The 18,820-nt window shown below is 51.6% G+C and overlaps 7 protein-coding genes across 15 annotated transcripts; 4 read left to right on the top strand and 3 right to left on the bottom strand.

The window, feature by feature from the left end:
- Nucleotides 1–28: 28 nt before the first annotated feature.
- Nucleotides 29–6,056, top strand: LOC136196686 (neuralized-like protein 4). The gene is made up of 23 exons (XM_065986279.1): nucleotides 29–362; nucleotides 473–693; nucleotides 744–895; nucleotides 953–1,156; nucleotides 1,200–1,407; nucleotides 1,481–1,580; nucleotides 1,635–1,902; nucleotides 2,066–2,231; nucleotides 2,287–2,844; nucleotides 2,916–3,029; nucleotides 3,088–3,233; nucleotides 3,284–3,490; nucleotides 3,542–3,643; nucleotides 3,693–3,756; nucleotides 3,893–3,954; nucleotides 4,197–4,270; nucleotides 4,346–4,493; nucleotides 4,581–4,745; nucleotides 4,800–5,190; nucleotides 5,245–5,383; nucleotides 5,435–5,550; nucleotides 5,603–5,750; nucleotides 5,801–6,056. Exons 1-23 carry the CDS (start codon nucleotides 61–63, stop codon nucleotides 6,009–6,011), a joined length of 4,266 nt encoding a protein of 1,421 aa, XP_065842351.1. The 5' UTR covers nucleotides 29–60; the 3' UTR covers nucleotides 6,012–6,056.
- Nucleotides 6,057–6,158: 102 nt separating this feature from the next.
- Nucleotides 6,159–11,141, top strand: LOC136196695 (neuralized-like protein 4). 3 transcript variants are annotated; one of them, XR_010672304.1, is made up of 8 exons: nucleotides 6,159–6,479; nucleotides 6,613–6,935; nucleotides 7,004–7,142; nucleotides 7,195–7,310; nucleotides 7,360–7,507; nucleotides 7,555–7,790; nucleotides 9,913–10,214; nucleotides 10,490–11,141. XR_010672304.1 is itself a non-coding variant. In XM_065986292.1 (7 exons), the coding sequence occupies exons 1-6, from the start codon at nucleotides 6,175–6,177 to the stop codon at nucleotides 7,763–7,765; spliced, it is 1,242 nt and encodes a 413-aa protein (XP_065842364.1). In that variant the 5' UTR covers nucleotides 6,159–6,174; the 3' UTR covers nucleotides 7,766–7,790; nucleotides 10,490–11,139. The 3 variants fall into 3 exon arrangements, 2 of the variants coding, with proteins under 2 accessions (XP_065842364.1, XP_065842363.1); XM_065986292.1 differs by lacking the exon at nucleotides 9,913–10,214 and having other exon boundaries at nucleotides 10,490–11,139; XM_065986291.1 differs by lacking the exons at nucleotides 9,913–10,214; nucleotides 10,490–11,141 and having other exon boundaries at nucleotides 7,555–7,847.
- On the bottom strand, nucleotides 7,728–10,674 carry LOC136196698 (interferon regulatory factor 5-like). Of its 6 annotated transcripts, none has more exons than XM_065986301.1 (5): nucleotides 9,203–10,674; nucleotides 9,006–9,058; nucleotides 8,776–8,897; nucleotides 8,637–8,721; nucleotides 7,728–8,565 (listed from the first exon to the last, which is right to left on the bottom strand). In XM_065986301.1, exons 2-5 carry the CDS (start codon nucleotides 9,025–9,027, stop codon nucleotides 7,841–7,843), a joined length of 954 nt encoding a protein of 317 aa, XP_065842373.1. In that variant the 5' UTR covers nucleotides 9,028–9,058; nucleotides 9,203–10,674; the 3' UTR covers nucleotides 7,728–7,840. The 6 variants fall into 6 exon arrangements, with proteins under 6 accessions (XP_065842373.1, XP_065842372.1, XP_065842370.1 ...); XM_065986300.1 differs by having other exon boundaries at nucleotides 9,006–9,089; nucleotides 9,203–10,673; XM_065986298.1 differs by having other exon boundaries at nucleotides 9,006–9,114; nucleotides 9,162–10,672.
- Nucleotides 11,142–11,292: 151 nt separating the features above from the next.
- On the bottom strand, nucleotides 11,293–13,950 carry LOC136196691 (interferon regulatory factor 5-like). 2 transcript variants are annotated; one of them, XM_065986286.1, is made up of 7 exons: nucleotides 13,538–13,950; nucleotides 13,379–13,464; nucleotides 13,183–13,279; nucleotides 12,874–12,980; nucleotides 12,630–12,705; nucleotides 12,499–12,567; nucleotides 11,293–12,429 (listed from the first exon to the last, which is right to left on the bottom strand). In XM_065986286.1, exons 1-7 carry the CDS (start codon nucleotides 13,911–13,913, stop codon nucleotides 11,711–11,713), a joined length of 1,530 nt encoding a protein of 509 aa, XP_065842358.1. In that variant the 5' UTR covers nucleotides 13,914–13,950; the 3' UTR covers nucleotides 11,293–11,710. The 2 variants fall into 2 exon arrangements, with proteins under 2 accessions (XP_065842358.1, XP_065842359.1); XM_065986287.1 differs by having other exon boundaries at nucleotides 12,886–12,980.
- A 1,376-nt stretch (nucleotides 13,951–15,326) lies between these two features.
- Nucleotides 15,327–17,179, top strand: LOC136196696 (alanine--glyoxylate aminotransferase-like). Its single transcript, XM_065986294.1, has 10 exons — nucleotides 15,327–15,710; nucleotides 15,779–15,843; nucleotides 15,889–15,989; nucleotides 16,046–16,116; nucleotides 16,179–16,263; nucleotides 16,319–16,411; nucleotides 16,468–16,537; nucleotides 16,603–16,698; nucleotides 16,749–16,880; nucleotides 16,930–17,179. Exons 1-10 carry the CDS (start codon nucleotides 15,362–15,364, stop codon nucleotides 17,044–17,046), a joined length of 1,179 nt encoding a protein of 392 aa, XP_065842366.1. The 5' UTR covers nucleotides 15,327–15,361; the 3' UTR covers nucleotides 17,047–17,179.
- LOC136196932 (histone H4) lies at nucleotides 17,132–17,443 on the bottom strand. Its single transcript, XM_065986590.1, has one exon. It carries the CDS (start codon nucleotides 17,441–17,443, stop codon nucleotides 17,132–17,134), a length of 312 nt encoding a protein of 103 aa, XP_065842662.1.
- LOC136196694 (nuclease EXOG, mitochondrial-like) lies at nucleotides 17,242–18,820 on the top strand. The gene has a single exon (XM_065986290.1). The coding sequence runs from the start codon at nucleotides 17,473–17,475 to the stop codon at nucleotides 18,751–18,753; it is 1,281 nt and encodes a 426-aa protein (XP_065842362.1). The 5' UTR covers nucleotides 17,242–17,472; the 3' UTR covers nucleotides 18,754–18,820.

Raw genomic sequence — 18,820 nt, 5'->3', positions numbered from 1 at the left:
TTTTCAAATTCCCCGCCGTCAAATGTATCCGGGGCGCTTCGTATCACGTGGCACGTGTCGATGGCTGACCAGTTCCACGACGTTTGCGGAGCTCAGGCGGCGATAACGAACGGCGGTCGCGTCGCCGAGCGCAAGACACCCGAGTCGAGCTTCGACAAAGGCATTGTCTTCTCAAAACGGCCCCTGAAAGGCCGTTTCGAGGTCCGAATTCGTCGCAAAGTCGGCGCCTGGTCGGGATCGATTCGAATTGGCGTCACGTCGCGCTCGCCGGAGAGCGCGACGATACCGAACAGCTCGACGGCTCTCAAAGGCGGCGCAGTGATACTGTCGGGTCGCAACGTCATCGTCGACGGGAGAACTCAGTACGAAAGAGGCGGAAAACGTGGTTGTGTTGGGTGGGCGTGGTTCGAGGGGAGATCCACCAAATCGCGTTACTTTACGAATCGCTCGAATGTGAATTTAATTTTTTTAGACAGGAAAACTATTCTAGCGTCAGTCTGGAGAGCGTGGAGGTGGACGGGCGCGTGGGCGTGGAAATCAGGGATCGTGCCTTGTATTTTTATATTAACGGGGAGAATCAGGGCAAGGCGAAGGCGGAGTTGCGCGGTCGAAATTGCTGGGCCGTCGTCGATTTGTACGGGCAATGCGTGGAAGTCGAAATCGCATCAAATTCAAATTCAGCCAAAAAAGAAGGCAAATAAAAAAATGGTTACGAATATTTATCAAATTACTGTTTGATGTAGATTCCGCCAGTTTGACGTTTCATTCCAAAACGGGCCGTTTCATCGAATTATTAGCAGACGGGAGAAAGGCAAAGCGAAAGCGTCCTCTAGAAGAATTCAACAACGCCGTCATACTGAGCAATCGACCTCTCCTAGACAACGAACTCTTTGAGGTAGAAACAGAGCACAGAACCACCTCACTTCAATTACATATATATATATATATATAGATTGTAATAGAGGAGCAGGTTACCAAGTGGTCCGGCGCCGTGGAAGTCGGCATGACGACGCATCGACCAGACAAAATGTCGTTTCCCGGAACGATGACGAATCTACAGTCTGGCACGTGGATGTTGGGCGGCGAGGACGTCATGAAGGACGGCGTTCGTCTATCCGACAAGCCCTATACGAAACACGACGCAGAATCACTTAAAGTAGGAATACAAATTTATTTATTTATTTATTTATTTATTTTAGGTTGGATCGCGCATTGGCGTTGTGAGAAAAACGAACGGGAATTTGCATTTCACCGTCGACGGAGTCGATCAGGGATTGGCCGCTCGCAATCTTCCACGTGACACGTACGCCGTCGTCGATTTGTACGGACGAACGTGCGGAATCGCCTTGACGTCAGCGACGGGAACATTCGTCGCCGGCACAGCGGAAGAAACGAAAACAGTCGGAGGTAAGAATAATCTTATTATTAGTTCAATGCACTTGAGTGGTAAGTGACGGGGTTTCTCTTTTCTTTTCTGTAGCGTCGTCGCTCGAATTGAGCGTTGATCCCGTTCGCTTTTACCCGCGTGGCAGCAAACTGGCGCGCGTGCTGAACGACGGCAAGATGGCGCAACGTTTAAAGTAACTAGTACACGTACTACGTGAGATCAATAATTTATAATATTAATCTTTCAGGTCCTCCGAGGAGTTCAATTACGGCGTCGTTTTGACGAATCGCGCGTTGCGGGGCGACGAAATTTTCGAGGTGATCGTCGATCGAGTCAGCGAAAAATGGGCCGGTTCCATCGAAGTCGGCGTCACGACTCACGCGCCCGATAGTTTCGATTTTCCGTCGACGATGACGAACATGCGCACGGGAACGTGGATTATGAGCGGCGACGGCATTCAACACGACGGCACTCTGTTGTCCGACGACTACGGCGAAACTCTCGATAATTTGAGTGTAAGTGGGGAAGAGGAAAATAAGCGCGCGACGATCTGTTTATTTTATTACAACCCTCGCCTATTATTCATCTAAAAAGCCTATATAGGAGTGTGATGTTAAGCCTTAAATAGTTGCAACCTAGTACGATAGTGTTTTGACGATTTTTTCCTCAACTAATAAGGTTGGAGATCGCGTCGGCGTGATGCGCACCGGCTCGGGCGACTTGCGTTTCTTTATCAACGGTCGAGACCAGGGCGTGGCGGCGAGCGGCCTACCGCGCACAGTGTACGGATTCGTCGACATGTACGGCAAGTGCGTTCAAGTCAGCATAACGTCAGAAACCGAAGGTAATAAAGAAAACAGAAGAAATTATTTAATAAATATCGTATTTGCTCCGCCAAGAATTTCGAACTATCGAAGACAGTGACGACGACGATGACGACGTGGCGGCGGCGGCACGAGTCGATGTCGACGACGACGACGACGACGACGACGATCTGGGCTATTCTTTCGACGCACCGTTGCGGTTCCATCGTCTCTGCGGCGAAAATTTGCGCGTGCCGCCCGACGGGCGACGGGCGAGTCGAGCGACGCCGACGTCGGAGTTCAACAACGCCGTCGGCTTGACGTCGCGTCCGTTGCGCGACGGCGAATTGTTCGAAGTGAAGATGTTGAAACGAGTGACGCGTTGGTCCGGCTCGGCGGAAATCGGCGTGACGACGATTCGACCGAACGAATTGGCGTTTCCCGATACGATGACGAGCGTCGATCACGGCACGTGGATGCTGTCCGGTGCGTCGGTGATGAAGGACGGCAGCGCGTTGCGTCGCGACTATCCGATCAATCTCGATCAGTTTCAAGAGGGCGGACGGATTGGGGTCATGCGAAAGGCGAACGGGAATCTCCACTTTTATTGGAACGGGGACGATAAGGGAGTCGCCGCTCGCAAAGTGCCAGCCGGTAAGAAACAGTTCTTATTACTGAGATAGGACACCTATATAGTCTTTATTCTTCGTCTCTTATTTTTTTAGGGGTGTATGGCGTTGTTGATGTGTATGGACAATGTGCGGAAGTGGAGGTCGTCGACAAGACGGAGAACCTGCCGTCGTCGCGAAGTCGCAGCTTGGATAGCAACAGAGTGAAAAGTCGGCGGCACAGCGAAAAAAATCTCATATATATATTAAATCTCATATTTTTTTCGAGGTTTGGAAGGGCTTCACTGTTTTCACGAATACCACGGCCGGCACGTGGAACTGAAAGACGGACGCCGATCGGCGCGTAGAACGTCGAGCTTCAACAACGGCGTCGTCCTGAGCAGCGAACCACTGCAAGCGGACGAAATTTTCGAGGTAAAATCGCATCATATCGTCTCCATTATTAATAATAATCTTAATTCTAGGTCTCCATCTTACGCATGGCAAAGCGTTGGTCTGGCTCAATCGAAATCGGATTAACGACCCAAAAGCCGGACCATCTCCACCGTTCCTCCTTTCCCGACACGTGCACGGCGCTGTCGCGCGGCACGTGGGCCGTGTCCGGGTCAACGGTGCTCCACAACGGAACGACGCATCAGGACGGCTACGGAAAATCGCTCGACACGCTCAAGGTTGAAGATTCGTGAGAAAAGGGAATGGGGGGCTATATAACGTTGTCGTAGGAAAAAGATCGGGTTGGCGTCGCTTTTTACGTCGACAATACGATGCACGTGTACGTCAACGGTAAAGACCAGGGCGTCGCTGCGAGAGATTTACCTCGCGTTGTAAGGAGATAAGTGTCACGTGGGCTCTATTATCTCTAATATTTTTTAGCCCTTGTTCGCTGTTGTCGACTTGTACGGACAAACGGAAGAGGTTATCATAACGAGCAAGAAAAGTAAGAAAGACGACGTTCTCTATATAGGGTTTGTTTTTTATTGCTACATACGGGATAACACTAACTTAATTAAAAACACAAATTTCCTAATGTTTGATAGTCACGGGGATTTCCCTCTCTGTTTCGTGTTTTGCAGAGGAACGTGTCAAGGCGGTGGTGGTTCCCACGACGACCGCAAGCGACGGCGGAAGGGCGGATGTAAGATAATACTGGGACGTACGCTTCCTTGCCCCTCCGGTCTGAATGACGTCAGACTTGCAGAGGGTGGGGCCCAAACCTGTCTAACCGGTTTTTTGCCTAAATTTGCGTGGTGAGCTAGAGGAATGTGCAGGAGGAGAGGCGGAGCACAAAGCCAACGTCTAAACACCCGCTATTCCTGATCCCTAGCGGAAGGCCGATATACGCGATTTCCTGTTTATTGATTCCATTATTTTGGCTAGATCGCGTCGTTGCCGTCGCCGTCGTCGCCGTCGTCGTCGTCGCTGCCGGATGGGGCGGCGACAACGCCATCGAGGTACAGTACCCCCGTGTTTGTTATGAAAATTTTTTTCTTCCGACTCCCCCAAGGTGAGCGTCCTTTCTGTTTTAGGAGCGGCGTCGGCTTTCGATTTAGCGCCGCGGCGCGTGGCAAGTACGTCGAGCTCGCCAACGACAATCGCACGGCAGTGCGAACGTCGAGCTACAACTTCGGCGTCGTCCTAAGCGAGACTCCCCTGCCGAATAACCAAGTATTTCAGGTACGAGGGACCAGACGGTCCTTTGGCGTTGGCTCCGCCCCTGTGTCACCCAGTGCACGTGTCTTACTTTCTACATGCTCTCCCAAGGTTCGACTCGATCGCGTCAATACCAGATGGTCGGGATCGGTTATGATTGGCGTCACGTCCCTAAGTCCCGACGCGCTCAAGCGCGATCTGCCTCAAACGGCGACGAGTCTCAAATCGCGATCGATAGTCGTCAACTCGACCTCCGTCTTTCGCGACGGCAAAAAGGTACGTTTATGCGTCCGGTGCTTTTCCTCTATATTTCGAGTCGATTCTGCGCAGATCAAAGAGGGTTACTGTAGCAACCTCGACGATCTTCCGCTTGATTCTCTTGTGGGCGTGGCCTGTCTCAACGGCAACGAACTTCATCTTTTCGTCGACGGACGAGATCAGGGTGTCGCCGCTCGCGACGTGCCGTCGCCACGCTATGTCGTCGTCGACGTGTACGGCAAAGTCGAGTCCGTTACCATTCAAGCTCCCGGACCCGATTGGGATGGGCATCGGAGCGTTGATTCTTTGACGGCGGGACAGATTTCGCCAGTGTCAGATGCGTTCGGAAGTTTGACTTTGTCTGTGAAGTCTGAGCAGAGAAGAGTTCCTCTAAAACTCCCGGGCAGTCCATGCCAGTATCAGGCTTTGGTTCGCCGGTTTTTTAACACATTGGCCATGCCAGGTATGAGAGAAAGACATTGCGGTAATAAGATCTTAAAGATATTTTTCTGCGTAGAAAATTTTATGGATAGTAGGTATGACAGTTGCTACTGCATACAGTGTCACACTGAACGCGGCGATTTGGACTATTACAACCGGGGCAGTCCGCCCACACTTTATGCTATTCCAGTTGGTTGGTGTCGCCTGGGACTCAAGTAACCATACGTCAATCTTAGTTGGGATTGTTAGTTAAGGATCTTGTTTAGATTAAATCCATCTGCGGAAGCAAACAAAGTATGGGACACTCATCACCGAGCCTATCACGGCACAGCAGTTGATAAAATCAGGCCAATACTCGACACTGGTCAATTACTTTTTCCAGGTAATAAAAAATAGAATAAGTAGGGAGCGGTTTAGCTATTGCCCTATTGAAGGCGACGTTGCTCTGGGAGGAAAGCAAATATCCGAAGGCAAAGGTCACTATAACGATAAATGGAAACCGCAGGATTTTGATACAAAGCAAATTTTTCTATCTCCGACAATTAAATACGCCGGACTCGAAGCATACGCCAGAAAAAAAGAGTATTAATACTAAGACAATGCATAATGACGTTTTTATGTCTCCCCTCTAGGTACGTTGACCAGCCAACGGGGAAAAAGTATTGGGTTCGCGTCGCTTTTCAAGTCTGGATTTGCGCGGGCAGTTACAAGGTCGGAAAATCGACGATGGCAGTCAAAAACATCGACGCACGCATTCCCGACGAGAAAATCGAATGGTCGACAGTCGAACGCGGCGCGACCCATTTCAGCGGCATTCTTGTAAAACTAGAAGAACAGACATGACATCAAAATCAAATTTGTGCTCAAAAAAATTACTCATGCAACGGGGGTGGAAAGCGGAACCCGAGCGAGAGGGGGGATCCGTAGGCAAATTATAATTAGGTTTTAGCCTTTTTCCCTACGTCAATTTTTATCCGGGCGCGCTTCGTATCACGTGCCGACATCTATGGCTGACGTGCAATTCCACGAAGTCTGCGGAGCTCAGGCGGCGATAACAAACGGCGGTCGCGTCGCCGAGCGCAAGGCACCAGAGTCGAGCTTCGACAAAGGCATCGTCTTCTCAAAACAGCCCCTGAAAGGCCGTTTCGAGGTTCGAATTCGTCGCAAAGTCGCCGCCTGGTCGGGATCGATTCGAATTGGCGTCACGTCGCGCTCGCCGGAGAGCGCGGCGATAGCGAACAGTTCGGCGGCTCTCAAAGGCGGCACAGTGATACTGTCGGATCGCGACGTCATCGTCGACGCGAGAACTCAGTACGGAAGGCGGAAAACGTGGTTGTTGGGGTGGGCGTGGTTCGAGGTGGCCACTCGCGCGATTATTTAATTAATAATTGCGCTACATGTATCATGCAAGGGAACGCCCGGATAACAATTTTATGTATTTTAGGCAGGAGAACTATTCTAGCGTCAGTTTGAAAAGCGTGGAAGTGGACGGGCGCGTGGGCGTGGAAATCAAGGATCGAGCCTTGTATTTTTATATTAACGGGAAGAATCAGGGCAAGGTAGAGACGGAGTTGCGGAGTCAGAATTGCTGGGCCGTCGTTGATTTGTATGGGCAATGCGTGGAAGTTGAAATTGTATCAAGTTCAGCCTTGAATGTGTCTGAAAGTTCATCTGTAGTGCCTGAACAGAGAAAAGTTCTTCCAAAAGGCAGTCCGTGCCAGTACCAGGCTTTGGTTCACCGGTTTTTTAATACATTGGTCATACCAGGTATGAGAGAAAGAAAGAGGGGGGTTGCTATAAATACAGCCTCCTATGATATTTTCTTTTTTTTGTAGAAATTTTTGTAGATAGCAGGTATGACTGTTGCTACTGCATAAAGTGTCACGCTGAACGCGGCGATTTGGACTACTACAACCGAGGCAGTCCGCCCGCACTTTATGCTATTCCAGTCGGTTGGTGTCGACTTGGACTTAAGTAACCGTTCTACAATCCTTAATTGAGATTGTTAGCTAAGGATCTTGTTTAGATTAAATCCATCAGCAGAAGCAAACAAAGTATGGGACACACATCATCGAGCCTATCACGGCACAGCAGTTGATAAGATTAGGCCAATACTTGACACAGGCCAATTACTTTTTCCAGGTAAAGAAGAATAAATAGGGGGGGTAGTTTAGTTAATGTGCGATGGAAGGCGACGTTGCTCTGGGAGGAAGTAAAATATCTGAAGGCAAAGGTCACTTCACTGATGACTGGAAACCGAAAGGATTCAACACAAAGAAAATTTTTCTATCTCCCACTATTAAATACGCCGGACTCGAAGCATATGCCAGAAAAAAAGAGTATTAGTACCAACACAATGCATAGTTTTTATATGTCTCCCCTCTAGATACGTTGACAAGCCGACGGGGAAAAAGTATTGGGTTCGCGTCGCTTTTCAAGTCTGGATTCGCGCGGGCAGTTACGACGTCGGACAATCGACGATGGCAGGCAAAAACTTCGACGAGCGCATTCTCGACCAGGGAATTGAATGGTCGACAGTCGAACGCGGCGCGACCCATTTCAGCGGCATCGTCGTAAAACTCGAAGAACAGACATGACATCGAATTTGTGCTCAAAAAAAAAGTAAGCATGCAATAGGAGTGGGAAACGAGACCGCGGGTACGTGGGGGTCCCTACGAATCGTTCTCCGCTTCGGCGACGAAATACTCGTCGTCGCTCGACTCGCCGTCGTCGATTTCCAGCGGAATCGCCGCGACGACGTTGCACGCACGCGCTACGCCGGCGTCGCGCACGAGCCTTCGCGCCGGCTCGTGCACGACGGCGACGGAGAGCAAATTCTCCTCCGTCGGTCGCGCATCGTTCCACGTTTGCCCGAACGTGAAATAGAGCTCGGTGCTCGGCGCCTCGCCCCGTGCCGCCGCCGTCGCCGCCGTCGCGTAGGCGCGCAACGACGGCACGAATCGTCGATCGTAGTCGTACACTTTCGTTCGTTCGTCGCGTTCGAGTCGGCCCCGCGACGTCGTCGCCGAGCGACGATCGCTGCAATAGATCGCGCATCGACCGAGCGCCGTCGCGAAAATATCGCCGGCGTGCATGTCGAGCAGAAGGCCGCGTTCCATCGTTTCGAGCAGTCGAGACAAATCGTCGCCCACGCCCACGTTTTCTTGACTCGCTCGTTTTCCGGGACGAGGCGTGGGCATGACGATTTGAGCGCGATGCAAATCGCCGAATAGGCGTTCGAAGCTCTCGACGCCGATCGGCAGTAGAACGTCGCCGCCGTCGAAAAGCGACGAATAAAAGAGTCGGCACCCGTACCGATTCGTCACCCGATGACGCGCCACCTCTTCGGGACCGTAGAAGACGATGATCGTCATTTCGTAGCTCGACGTCGCTTCGGCTACGAAATTACGAGGGAGAACTATATAGAGGCGTGGGGAAAAATTTTTTTCGCGTCGCGTGCGCGCGTGCCTTCCGCTTCGTGGGCGTCGAGATTCGATTCCTCCAAGTCGATGGGGATCGTGTCGCTGCCGCTACTCGTCGCCGCGTCTTCACTCTGGGCGAAAAAATTTTTTCGGAGGTGGGCGGGGGAAGCGTTTCTTTGTTTTACTTCGTCCACTTTGTTTCGTCGTCGCGTTGACCCTCGAAGTCGCCGGCGTCGGTCGCGGCGGCGCGCTTCGAAGGTCAGCTTCTTTTTTCGCGTTGCGCGCTTTCGCGCACGTTTTGGTCTCGCTAAACGATGGGAATGGGGTCGGCAATGCGAGTGCGATATGTTTAGGCGCGACGCGCGAACGCTAGAAGCGTTGCGCGGTCGTTTTTCCGGGATTGGGCGTTGCTTACCTGTTCGTACCCCGTCGGCCATAATTGGACCAAAGGTTCGCGCGTTCTTGGAACTAGCGGGTAAAAGTCAGCGCGAAGAATGTCCTAATCGCTTCGCTGTAGCAAGTTTCTTTAGCAGAAAGGATGATTCTTAATTGTAGAGTGGGGCCGGGGGACCTCGTGTCTGCGCGCGCTTAGCCCTCTCGTTTCTCTCTCACTGGAGTTCTTTTGCTGTCCGATGCTGTCCCGTGCAGTGACGCGGCGCGCTCAGTCCTCCCCGAGCAGTGCCACTTCAGCTCCCTGCGATGTTCAGGACTGATCACGTGAGAGGGCACGACTCGTCGACCAATGTCTTTGCGTTCTCGTACAGTTCTATAGAATGGGAACCGGATAAGGGCGTAGCCAGGGATCCTCCTCCATGTTGTTTTCTTCGCGAATGGGAAGCGATTTTTTTGTTGAAAAAGCGACCGCGACGCAAAAGCACAAAGCATCGTGATATCAGATACAAGGGATTTTATATAGTGAGGTCTATACATACTGTATATACTTCCATCGCTTCCGCACCCTCGTCGCTTCCCGTCGTCCGATTGACGTCGCTTCCCGCTTTTTGAACGGCGACCGGTGCGGCGGTGGCGGCCGGCGACCACAAAGTGACCCGGGTGCCGTCGCCGTCGCCGCCGCCATCGCCATCCTGATTCCACGTTATTCCACGTTCGTCCGAATTCCGGACTGGGCTCTCTGTCCTCGTGGACGACGTTTTCAAGCATCGATTGAAAGCCGTTTTAGTAGGCGAACACCTTCAAGTTCGTTGTAGCGTAGGACCCCGCGACCGGGCGCGCCGTCTCTCCAAGTCGTCGCTTGATCGCGCACGTTGCTTCAGTAGACGCTGCACTGACCGAGCATCGTCGCGCAAATGTCGTTGTTTTAGAATTCCGACTACAAGGCCGCGTTCCATGACGACGAGCAGTTTCGTCAGGTGGGCGTTTCTGGCGGCAGAGGTAGGACTCGGTTGGGGGAAGATGTGGTTGGCCGCATCGCCGTTGAGTTTTGGGTAGTCGCTTGGTGCTAGGGCGGCGTGGTTTAAGTCGCTGCTCCGGGTCAGTCACCGTTTCCTGGTACGTAGTGTGGATTTGCGAGTCAATAACGAAATATACTTCTCGTCGATAGTAGAAAATATTGTTTTTCATATCCTAAGACTCAGATTGGTCCCACTGGCAAGAAAGAGTTTAGGTATGGCGAATTAAACGTGACTAAAGGGTGCTGAGAGGTTCTAGCCTAAGTGACGTGTCTCTAACTTTTAAATTTTGATCAAGATTTGCACGCAGAAAATTCCTCTGTCTTAATTATTCACGAAACCGTTCATTTTATGAATATAGCACCGCACCCTTTGGTCATCGTTAGTAAAATTAATATATGTAGCTGAAATAATCTTGGGACCACGCCTTTTTTCCTCTTTGACCTTAAAATGTGCCCCTGCTCCTACAATTGCGACTGTTTATTTGTAGACTTTCCTACTTCTCGCCCTGCTGCCACGATACTCTTCAACAAAAACAACCTAATTAATGGTCTTGGCGCGCAGAAAGGAGGTGCGACAGCTTGCCGATGATGTTTTGTACGCCGCACAGTTGAATTGTTCTAAGAACTGTCCTCAATCAAGCGAACACAGGTAGCTTTTCCGCAATCGAACGAGGACTGGCTGTCTCGTGGTAGCGCACTTACTGCGCGATCACGCGAGCCAAGACCCTGATCAGTTCGTTCTCTTGCTTTTCATAGCAAAAGAACTGTGTAAACGAGCTCAAAGTATGCGTAATCGGTAGCTCGAAGAAAGAGGTGTTAGCAGAAGTCTTGAACCCCAAGTAATGCCTCGGGTTCGTGCATGCTTCCGTAAATAGATCTATTGTGGAAGGACTTCCTTCCTTAGCTATTGTAGTAGATCTTCCCGGTACAAAAATGACCAGACTTTCTTGCTTCCTTAAATTCCCGAGTCAGCTCGTGCTCCCAATTAAAGCGCACGTGGAAAGTACGGAGGCCTGGCTAAGCGCCTATGTTCCCACCACCTAAGACATCCTGTAAAAGATACAATAACGTTTTCTCAGGGCTCTTTCACCGGTAGTTATGATAGTGCTATTTTGAGCCACTGATTAGATTTATCGCAAGTTCAGGCCTCAGGGTCATATTCCCTGAGAAAACGACGGCTCGTGGACCCACCCTAAACGCCGCTTGGGGACCGCCAGAGACGTTTTTTTTGAAGTCTTTTATTAATAATAATGATCAACAGTAGGAAAGAGGTTGCTTAACAACATAAACGTGTAGCAGTAGCCCCCAGAAGCCTCACAGACTTCCAAGGACATTGTTAAAAGCATTGTGCCTTACTAAATAATTCACCAAAAAAAAGAACTGAAAAGAAGAAAACAAAGAACGTCACACTAGGAAACAAAGTAGGAAGATGTAAAAGCAAAAAGTCACATAGAGAATGAACTACAAAAAGAAGGAGAGAAAGACAGCACAGACACACAGGGTTCCATACGCTAGAAACCAGGATTACCAAAAAAAATGTAGGTTCAGGGTCCCAAAGAACCAGGTTATAAAAGAGGAGGAAACGCCTAGCTCTACACAAACAGAGAGTACGGGGGGAGAGGAGGGGAGTTTTTGCTGACAAAGACACGAGATTTGTTCATTGATTTCCGGTTCCAAAAACCGAGAGACATCACGAGAGAGCGATCTCCCTACATCGGCGACTGCAATGTAGTCGAACTCGTCGTCGACGACGACGACGACAACTTCGGAATTGGCGCCAAAAGAAGGTGGGCGTAGTCGTCTTCAGGCGTGCGCGGAAACAGCTCAAGATTCGCATTGCGATCGTTATTTCGCGACGCTATCGGATGCGGCGGATTGGCGAGGGAGCGCGCTTCGGCTCGCGCGCGCGAGTGAACGACGGCGATGGAGAGAAGATTCTCTTCGGGAAGCCGATCGTTGGACCACGTTTGTCCGAAGGTGAAGTAGAGCTCCTGGCTCGGGCAGCCCGTGTGATATTTGCGATGCTTTTCGAAGCTCGGCTTGAAGAGGGTGCGATAGTCGAAGACTTTGGTGCGTTCGATGCGATTCAGTTTGCCGCGTTCGCTCGTCTCCACGCGCGTGTCGTTGCAGTAGACGGAGCAGCGGCCGAGCATGACGGCGAACATGTCGTTGTGCTTCATGTCGAGAAGGAGGCCGCGTTGCATCGCGTTCAGGACGTCCATCATGTCCCGGGAGGCGTTGACCGGATCCGGGAGGTTGATTTGGGTGCGTTCCGGTTCGCCGAACAGCTTGCGGAAGTCGTCCGATCCGATGTTCGGCTTGACGCCTTGGGGGTTGTAGCCGATGCGACAGCCTTTCGGATTCGTGACGCGATGACGCGCCACCTCTTTCGATTGGTAGAAGATGACGACTTCCATTTCGTGCGAGTCTGCGCAGACGAGAACGAGACGCCAATTGGTCGTCCGATCGGAAACGCAATATGTTCACGTGATCTCACCTGTCATCGTCTTCGCGCTGTCCGGATCGCGAAGGGCGTCGACGATTCGCGTTATGATCTCCAGTTCCTCTGCGCGCGCGGCGAAAGAAAACGATAGAACACGGTAAGTATGTTTTTGTTTATCGTTGTACCAATGAGTTCGTCGTCTTGGTCTTTGCTCGAGTCGTCTCCCTTTCCCGAATCGGGCGAACGCGTCGCTTGGGGATGCTGCAAAACAACAACAATTCAGAGAAAACGCGAGATGGAGGAGTCGCTCGCGACGCGCGGGAAATTCCTTATTAGACGAGGCAACGCGATAACCCCAAAACGTAGGCGTGACTAACAGGAAACGTGGGAGTTCCCCCGCACAAAAACACCGCGAAAAGTCGCGCTCACCTCGTCGCTAACCTCCGATTGCCCGTGATGCGAACTCGCCGACGAAAGCGGCGGACTTTCGTCGCCGTCGCGCGGCGGCGTCATCAATTGCTCGTGCACGAGACCCGCTGCGAAGGGGGAGGAGGAGGGGGGAAATTTGGGGAAAAGTTAGAAACGAGCGCGATACGCCGAAACCGAAGCCGCGACCCGCGTCAATCCATCGAAACGGGGTCAACGGACTCGGCTTCGAAAGGAGAACGACTCGTCTCGACGCGAAACGAGTCGTATTTCCGGGATGGGGCGCGGACGCGTCGTGGACGCCTCTCTTACCGTTCGAATCGAACTGGCTCATCGGTGGCAGTGGCGGCGGTAGAGACATGGGCGCGCGAGACGTCATCGGTCCCGGGTGTCCGAAAAGCGACATAGGCTATAAACGAACGATATTCAGTCATACGAAGCCGTAGGAGAGCCGCGATCTCTCGCGCGCCGAGAGCAGGAAGTACGCGACAAAAAACTCCTTCCTCACCGTTTTTCCCGGCGACGGCGTCGGTCCCGGCGTCGACGCGGGCGAGCGACGAAATCCGCCTGGCGACAAGTCGGAACTGCGGCGTTCTAATCGAAAAAAACAAGAAACCAGGAAACGTGGCGTTGTAGATTTCATCCCGAGGCGACGTAACGCTCTTACGATAGAGGCGATTTTGATCGGCTTCGAGCTGCTCGTGGAGCGCCTGCTTGTTGAATTGGTAGTAGCGAAAGCCGTCGATTTCGTCGACGCGCAGACAATCGATGTGACCCTTGAGACTGTTGAGCGCGCATCGGAAATTGATCTTCCACGTCGTCGGATCGGCTATGTCGCGATGCGCTACGTATTTGCCCGAGTTGATGGCCCATTGCTTGTAGAGCGCCGCGTCGCGCGAGACGTCGTACGATTTCTTTTTAGCATGGACCCACGGCATACGGAACATGAACTGATCGCGAGCGACCCATTCGAGACCGTGAATGCTTCGCTCTTCAAGCCGGTGCCACAGCCACGGAAGCATTCTCTGTTTTTTCGGTTCCATTTCTCCGGGTGTACAAACGCTCGACTCGGGCGACGAGATAGTTATGATTCGACTGCGACGGTGAGGTCACTTTAGTACCCCCCTCGCTCTTTCTTTTCAGGGGGACGTCCCCCAATTAGCAAACTCGTCCAACTGGTTCTGCTAATTCGTTTATCGATCGACTGATAAGATCGGGGGTTCACCGGAAGGTTATCTCGCTCAGCTTACTTTAGCGAGTTCGCGATGCGCACGTGAGCCCCCGTCGGGTGCTTTTCCACTGCCCAAAGCCCGAGAAGTGCGCAAAGAATCAGGTGCCGGCGACGTCTGATCCGATCCGCTGCTCCCTCCAACTGTCGCCATGGGAATTCTTCGCGATAAGCGCCGGCGAGAGATTCGGTTGCGATAAGGCACGCCTAGTCGATCGCGCTTCGTTTGCAAATCCCAAATCCTTCTCGTTCGACTGCGAAGATCGCGAACTGTTTGGTCGCGAGACCTGCACGTGTGGGTGTCGGTGCGCCACGTGCCCAGACTCGTGGCCATTTACAGTGACCTCTCGTTTTCACGCCTCCACGTCTGACGTGGACGAAATTTTTCGGTTTTGACGCCCTATCGCGGCGCGCCTAGACGACACGTGCCATTCAATCGGCATATCGTTCTCGAGGGCGGTAATAACGTCTTTTGTGCGTGTGTGTGAGACTGACGAGATCGGCGCGGTACAGGTGTCAGAAATGGTAATTTTATCCCAACATAGGCGCACGATTTTATTGACGTGCGGTGGAGCCCCCATTATATCGTCTATTGACTGACTGACGTTCGGTTGACAATGTTTGCGCGCTTAGGCTTTCTATTCCTGGAATTAAACATGTAAACAGGGGTCTTTTTCGGGGTGTACGGAAACTAGCAAAGTTCGAGTATCGAATTTCGTCCTGTGTGCACCCGTTTGACGTATCGTTTCCTACGAGGCGCTAATTCGGTCACGATTTTCTCACGATTCTGTCCCAACATTACACCACGCCAGGAGTGTGTTGGCTTAGTGCCATAAAAGTATGCATCCTTTGCGGAAGACATGTCTTCGTGTTAACCTTCTTCGAACGTTAGCGAGACTAAATTATGAGCACTGGCCACACCTTCACGCGTTCAGCCCAAAAAGCCCTACCGAATGATGGTCGATATCGATTACTGTCCAGATGGACTCATACGGATGCCTGCAGGAGTTGTCTCGTGTGCTATTCTACTAGACGGAGATGCGCCACAAAGAAAAATGAAGAACAGTCGTGCACGTGAGCGCGAGAGCACAAAGGAATCGTTGTCGAAAAAATTTATTTCGTTTTCTGTTACACTTCGAAACGAAGCACACGCAGCTACGCGTTATCTTACCGTGCTATCTTTTGTCTCGAACCAAACAAAACAGAAATAGAATTTTCGATATCGACACATCATCTCAGCCTCCCGGATCATCTGTCATCATCATGTCAGCCATTTTGTCTCCGCCCTCCCGCCTTTTCGACCCGCTACCCAATCCCGAGCTCAAACTATTCGGCCCGGGCCCGTCCAATGTGCACCCGCGCGTCGCAGCCGCCTATTCGGGCTCCGTTCTACCGCCTGGGCATTATCTACTCAATCGCCTCCTGCTCGACGTCAGCGCCGGTCTACGCTACGTCTTCCAGACGCGCAACGAGCACACGTTCACCGTCGCCGGCACGGGCCACGCTGGAATGGAGTGCGCGCTAACGAACGTCGTCGAACGCGGCGATCGCGTCATGATCGGCGAAAACGGCCTCTGGGGCGAGCGTGCGAGCAAAATAGCGAAGCGATTAGGTGGAAACGACGCTCGCCGCGGGGGAAGAGAGAGGGCATTACTACGCGCGTTGTTTTTTTGTGCGAAGGCGCCGATCTAATTCCCTTCCAGAAGCCTATCGGTCACGTGTTTGAGCTGGGAGAAATTGAATCGGTAAAATGACTTGAAAAAAAAGACAATGGCTATCAATCCCCGTAGGCTCTAGAGAAACATCGACCCGCCGTTCTCTTTCTAACGCACGGAGAATCGACCGGAGGCGTCGTGCAACCCCTCGAGGGAGTCGGCCGCGTTTGTCGCAAGTAGCTCCCCCCTTTTGTTGTCTACGTCTCTTTTCTATGTAATAATGCGACTGCAGATACAACTGTCTACTGATAGTCGACGCCGTCGCCAGTCTAGGCGGCGTGCCCCTATTCACCGACGAATGGGGTGGGTTTTCTAAAAAATTCGTTAACGTGCGTTACTAGCAACGGGTTCCTTTTTTGACGTAGAAATCGACGTTGTGTATGCTGGCAGCCAGAAAGTGTTGTCCGCTCCCACGGGCATGGCTCCCATAACGTTTGGTCCTCGGGCTTGGTTAGTAGAGTAGGAAAACGTTGACTCACCCCTACAAACAACTTGCAATGTGCAGGAAGAAGATTTCCGAGCGGAAAACGGAGCCGCCGACGCATTATTTCAATGCTGATACACTGTCGAAGAGTGCAGGCATTGGCGGGAGTTTTTTGTATGTTTCGATTTGAGAGCTTTTGGTGCCTGGGCTTATCTCCCTTTATTTATAAGTTATCACGCTACGTGGCCTTCTCACGGTCTTTTGGCTCTACGCGAAGCCCTGCTCATTCTAGCTGAAGAGGCGAGACTATAAGCAAGGGCGTGTGCGGGGTTAGGATTTTCTCTTTTTTTGTTGCGTGGGAACAGGGTTTGGAGAACTCGTGGAAAAAACACCGGGAAGTGGTTGAAGCGTTTTGGGAAATGGGGGATAAACTGGGTTTGAAGTGGTTTGTCTCTGATAAGGTAAAGTACGCATTTTTCTTTCTTTGGTTAGTACATAGCTGTTGTGACAGGCCCTGAGGTTGCCCACTGTGACTCTGGTTGAAGTTCCTCCTCACGTGAAGGACTGGAAAGTGATGCTCCAGTACCTGCTGGACGAGTACAATATAGCAGTACTTGGAGGACTGGGTCCATCTGTTGGAAAGGCAAATGATATCTAATAGCAATTTCATTTCATTCATCAATTTGTCTCAGGTGTGGAGAGTCGGTCTAATGGGATGGAACGCCAAGATCGAGAACGCTCGCTTAGTGGCCAATGCTCTAGCCAAAGGCATCGACTATTGTTCAACGGAAAAAGGCTCTCAACTTTAATCAATCAATCACACAACAGTATGCACTTGTTATATAATACGAGTGTATGCACGTGAATGAAAATATTGAGTTTTTTTTCAGTTTTTTATCCGCCGAAACCGTATAGCGTGCGTCCTTGACGCTTGAGCGCGTACACGACGTCCATAGCGGTGACCGTCTTTCGTTTCGCGTGCTCCGTGTACGTCACGGCGTCTCGAATGACGTTTTCGAGAAAGACTTTGAGCACGCCGCGCGTCTCTTCGTAGATGAGACCCGAAATTCGCTTGACGCCGCCGCGACGAGCGAGACGACGAATCGCCGGTTTCGTGATGCCTTGGATGTTGTCGCGAAGGATCTTGCGATGGCGTTTCGCGCCGCCCTTGCCGAGACCTTTGCCTCCTTTGCCACGTCCAGACATAATAGGTGAGATCGATCGATTTTGGAGTTATGAACGCGCCTACGGAGGGCTTGCATATATACTGTTTACACGAACGTGAACGGAATCATCGGTTGCCATTGGCTCTTCGTGCTAACGCCCACTTGTACCTTCTCGATCCTCGCCAAAGAATTATCCGGGCCATTGCTTTGATTCCATCGTCTCGTTTCTCTGAAGCAAATAATCGTCTTTTCGACGCCGAGAAGGTTCGAGACTTTGCGTGCAGTTACCTAGAAGCTTCAAGTTCAACTTCGGTACGTTGGGACCTCTTTGGGATCCGCTACGCGATGCAACGCCTTCTCGTCGGCATCGCAGCGGGCGCAGCAGCAACCGAACTCGTTCACCGTACCCTAATCGATCAAAACCCCGACGCAGAGCTCCACCCGAGCACAAAACCGAGCCTAAGTCGCTACGGAACGCCGAGCACGGGCCCCGACACGATCCACTACGAAAACCACGCCCTTCACTACGACCAAGCCCGTCGCGTGCCCCTCTGGTCGCTCGAACGCCTATGTCGAGCTCATCTCGACGGTCCGGCCAATCGGCGAACTTCGCGCTTCCGGCCGGACGATCACGTGCCCAAACAATTCCAATCCGCGAATAGCGACTTTTGGAAAAGCGGTTGGTCACGTGGTCACATGGTGCCGGCCGGAAACAACAAGCACAGCCAATCGGCGATGGACGAGACGTTCTTTCTAACGAACGTCGTACCGCAGAATATCGATAACAATAGCGGCTATTGGAATCTTCTCGAAATGAAATGTAGACAGTTAGCTAAGGAAACGTACGATGACGTTGAAATTATATCCGGGCCTCTGTGGATTCCCGAGGCGACGGACGAGAACGGTAAACGCTTCGTTCGTTATGAAGTTATTGGAAAGAATGACGTTGCCGTGCCAACGCATTTGTATAAAATTATATTGGGACGGAAAGGGGATCGATTGGATTTGGCGAGTTTCGTGGTTCCCAATCGACCGATTGATATCAAACGTCCGCTCACCGAGTTTCGCGTGCCCCTCGAAAATTTAGAACGCATCGCCGGTATTTTATTTTTTCCGCGATTGGATCGCAATTCGGTCGGCGATTTGTGCGCGACGAGCGAGGGGTCATGTGACCTGTCGTTGAAGCACGCCGGTTGGATTGCGTCGCGTTCAATTCAAACGGCGCGCGATGTGACGTCGCTCGAACGCGAATGGCGTCGAATCGACGCGCAGGGTTTTTTAGACGTCGTTCCCGGATTAGAGGAAGCGTACATGAAGAAGAAACGGGAATTTGAGGCAGCGGAACATTAGACTCTCGCTTATCCAACAAACACATATATTTTATTATTGATTTTTTCTAACGTGCATGCGCATTAAT

The sequence above is a fragment of the Oscarella lobularis genome, chromosome 16 (assembly GCF_947507565.1).
Source record: "Oscarella lobularis chromosome 16, ooOscLobu1.1, whole genome shotgun sequence".
Classification (NCBI taxonomy): Eukaryota; Metazoa; Porifera; class Homoscleromorpha; order Homosclerophorida; family Oscarellidae; genus Oscarella; species Oscarella lobularis.
The sequence above is the reverse complement of the archived record's forward strand: the minus strand, read 5'-3'. Positions and strand labels throughout refer to the sequence as shown.